General features: G+C 57.7%; 1 protein-coding gene across 1 annotated transcript; it reads right to left on the reverse strand.

The window, feature by feature from the left end:
- Positions 1 to 56: 56 nt before the first annotated feature.
- Positions 57 to 1,089, reverse strand: C8Q71DRAFT_719259 (uncharacterized protein; the record flags this gene model as incomplete). The annotated part of the gene is made up of 2 exons (XM_047921291.1): positions 57 to 623; positions 673 to 1,089. Coding segments are annotated over 2 exons (984 nt in total), but the record flags the coding sequence as incomplete, so codon positions are not given.
- Positions 1,090 to 2,117: the final 1,028 nt, after the last annotated feature.

Raw genomic sequence — 2,117 nt, forward strand, 5'->3', positions numbered from 1 at the left:
GGGCAGGCACTTCCATGTAGGCTTAGATCACGGCTCCATGCGCAGCAGCGTGGTGGAAGACGTACCGACTCGCATTTGCACCAGCGCTCTCGCCAGCCCTCAGTGAGGAATACGTCGCCTGCACCCAGGTCTCCCGAGCTCGAGCAATCCAAAGTCTTCTGGGCCACTGGGTTCTCTGGAGGTGCGAGACATGGCGGGGACGCTGACGGTTCCGTTGAGACGCGAGGTCGCTTCGCGCTGGGCACTTCCTCTTCATCCGCCGATCGTGCCCGCTTCTCCCCGACGTCGGGCTCCTCTGTCTCCGTTCCCTCGGTCACTTCTACGGTCGCGGTGCCGTCTGTGCTTTCCTCCCGCCCTATGATCTTCCACGGCTGCCCCGGCGCGTCGCGCACGACCATGAGCGCGCCCGGCGTGCCCGCGTACTGTCGGAGGGTAGGTATACCGCGCACACACGCGCCGCAGACGAAGCTGTCGTAGTCGTCTGCCGTGATGAGCGCAAGCGGCAAGTCGTCGGACGCGTCGGACGCGTCGTCTTCTGTGCTCGCAGCGTTATGGTCTTCGGGCGTGGACGCTCGTTCCGGCGGGCGTTCGCGCAGGTTCAGACACGACTCGTGGAACCAGTCCTACGGTCCGAGAGTGAACAGACGTGCATTGCGATCCGAGCGAGCGCACCTCACACGCGACGCACTGCACCATCGTCTCGCGCTCCTTCTTCGCGTCATACGGCCGCCCGCACCGGCAGAACACGCCCTCGAAGTTGTGGCCGTATTTGTTCCCCGCGTTCTCCTCCTCGGGCGTCGAGTGCAGCGTGCACGCGTGCGCCAGGGCGCGCGTCGGGCAGTCGCAGCGGAAGGCGCGTTTTGGGAAGAGCTCGAGCTGCTCGTGGTCCGTGTGGCACGCGATGCTGCAGGCAGAGCAGATCCCCCGGGGCTCGCCGCAGGTTAGGCAGAGGTAGACGGCCTGGCGGATGGGCCCGAGGGCGTAGGTGCACTGTGAGAATTGGTGCGGTAGGGCTTCGGCGGCCGCCTCGACGAGGGTGCGGTGTTGCTCCGCCAGAGCAGTGAGAGTTTGAGAGTCGGAAGACGACATGTCCGAGACGTTGAGCAGCAGGCAAGTGTGCGAATACCTGCAGTAGAGGAGGAGCAGGAGGCGGCGGCGGAGGAGGAGCAGGAGCAGGAGCAGGAGATTTAGCCACCGACCGCAGGTGCACGTGCGATCAACACCTGACCTCAGAAAGTCCGATCCACGGGGAGAGCCGTTGCGTGCTAGCGTTCCGTATGAAACTCAGACGGCGTTTCAAACGGTAGGTAAGTAAGTCCAGCCCTATGGTCAGTTTCTGACATGGGGTTTCAAACGTCAAAAACGTGCACACGTGATCGAAAAATTTTGGCACGTGATCTTTCGTCTCGTGCGCTCAGAGTGTTTAAAACATATGCAGAGCGTGTAAAAAACGGTTTATTACGTTTAAAACATAACTACAGAGAGCTTATAGAGTCAGTTTGAACGTCCAGTCCACCGGTTCGTCTGACTTCTTGGCTGGCTCTGAGGCAGGACCACCCTTTCGCGACGGCGCCGAAGTCCCAGCCGCCGGGTGCGCCTCGATCTCCTCCTCCGGGTCAACAGGATCGCTGGATAACATACCCAGCAACTCCGACCGGTCCAGATTAACGTAACGCTCGACGTCGAACATCGCCGCGCTGCCGCAGTGATCCAGCTTGTCGTCGAGCCACGGGTGCATCATACCGTCATCAACGTCCCCATCGCCTGCCGGTAAGCAGTGATGTCAGTTTAAGTGCATCTACTTTCATTCATTAATGAATTAAACCCTGGATCTGATTTACACACTTTTGTACCCCTGTTAATCTAATCCTAATTCAATGCAGTCTTAATCCATTGCTCAGCTCATATGCCTAATCCTGGTGTATTACAGAGGTCTTTTGATGCATTCTTAATGCACTACTGATCCACTTATAATGCACTGACTTAAGACATGCTTGATCTCAGTGTATCACAGGGGTACCTTGATACACTATTGATCCACTAAAGATGCATTGTCCAAGTCAGTGTATTACATGTTTAAGGCATACATGTATGCAGTTCTAAGCTGCTGGATTAGT

The sequence above is a fragment of the Rhodofomes roseus genome (genome assembly GCF_022264815.1).
Source record: "Rhodofomes roseus strain CIRM-BRFM 1785 chromosome Unknown C8Q71scaffold_77, whole genome shotgun sequence".
NCBI lineage: Eukaryota > Fungi > Basidiomycota > Agaricomycetes > Polyporales > Fomitopsidaceae > Rhodofomes > Rhodofomes roseus.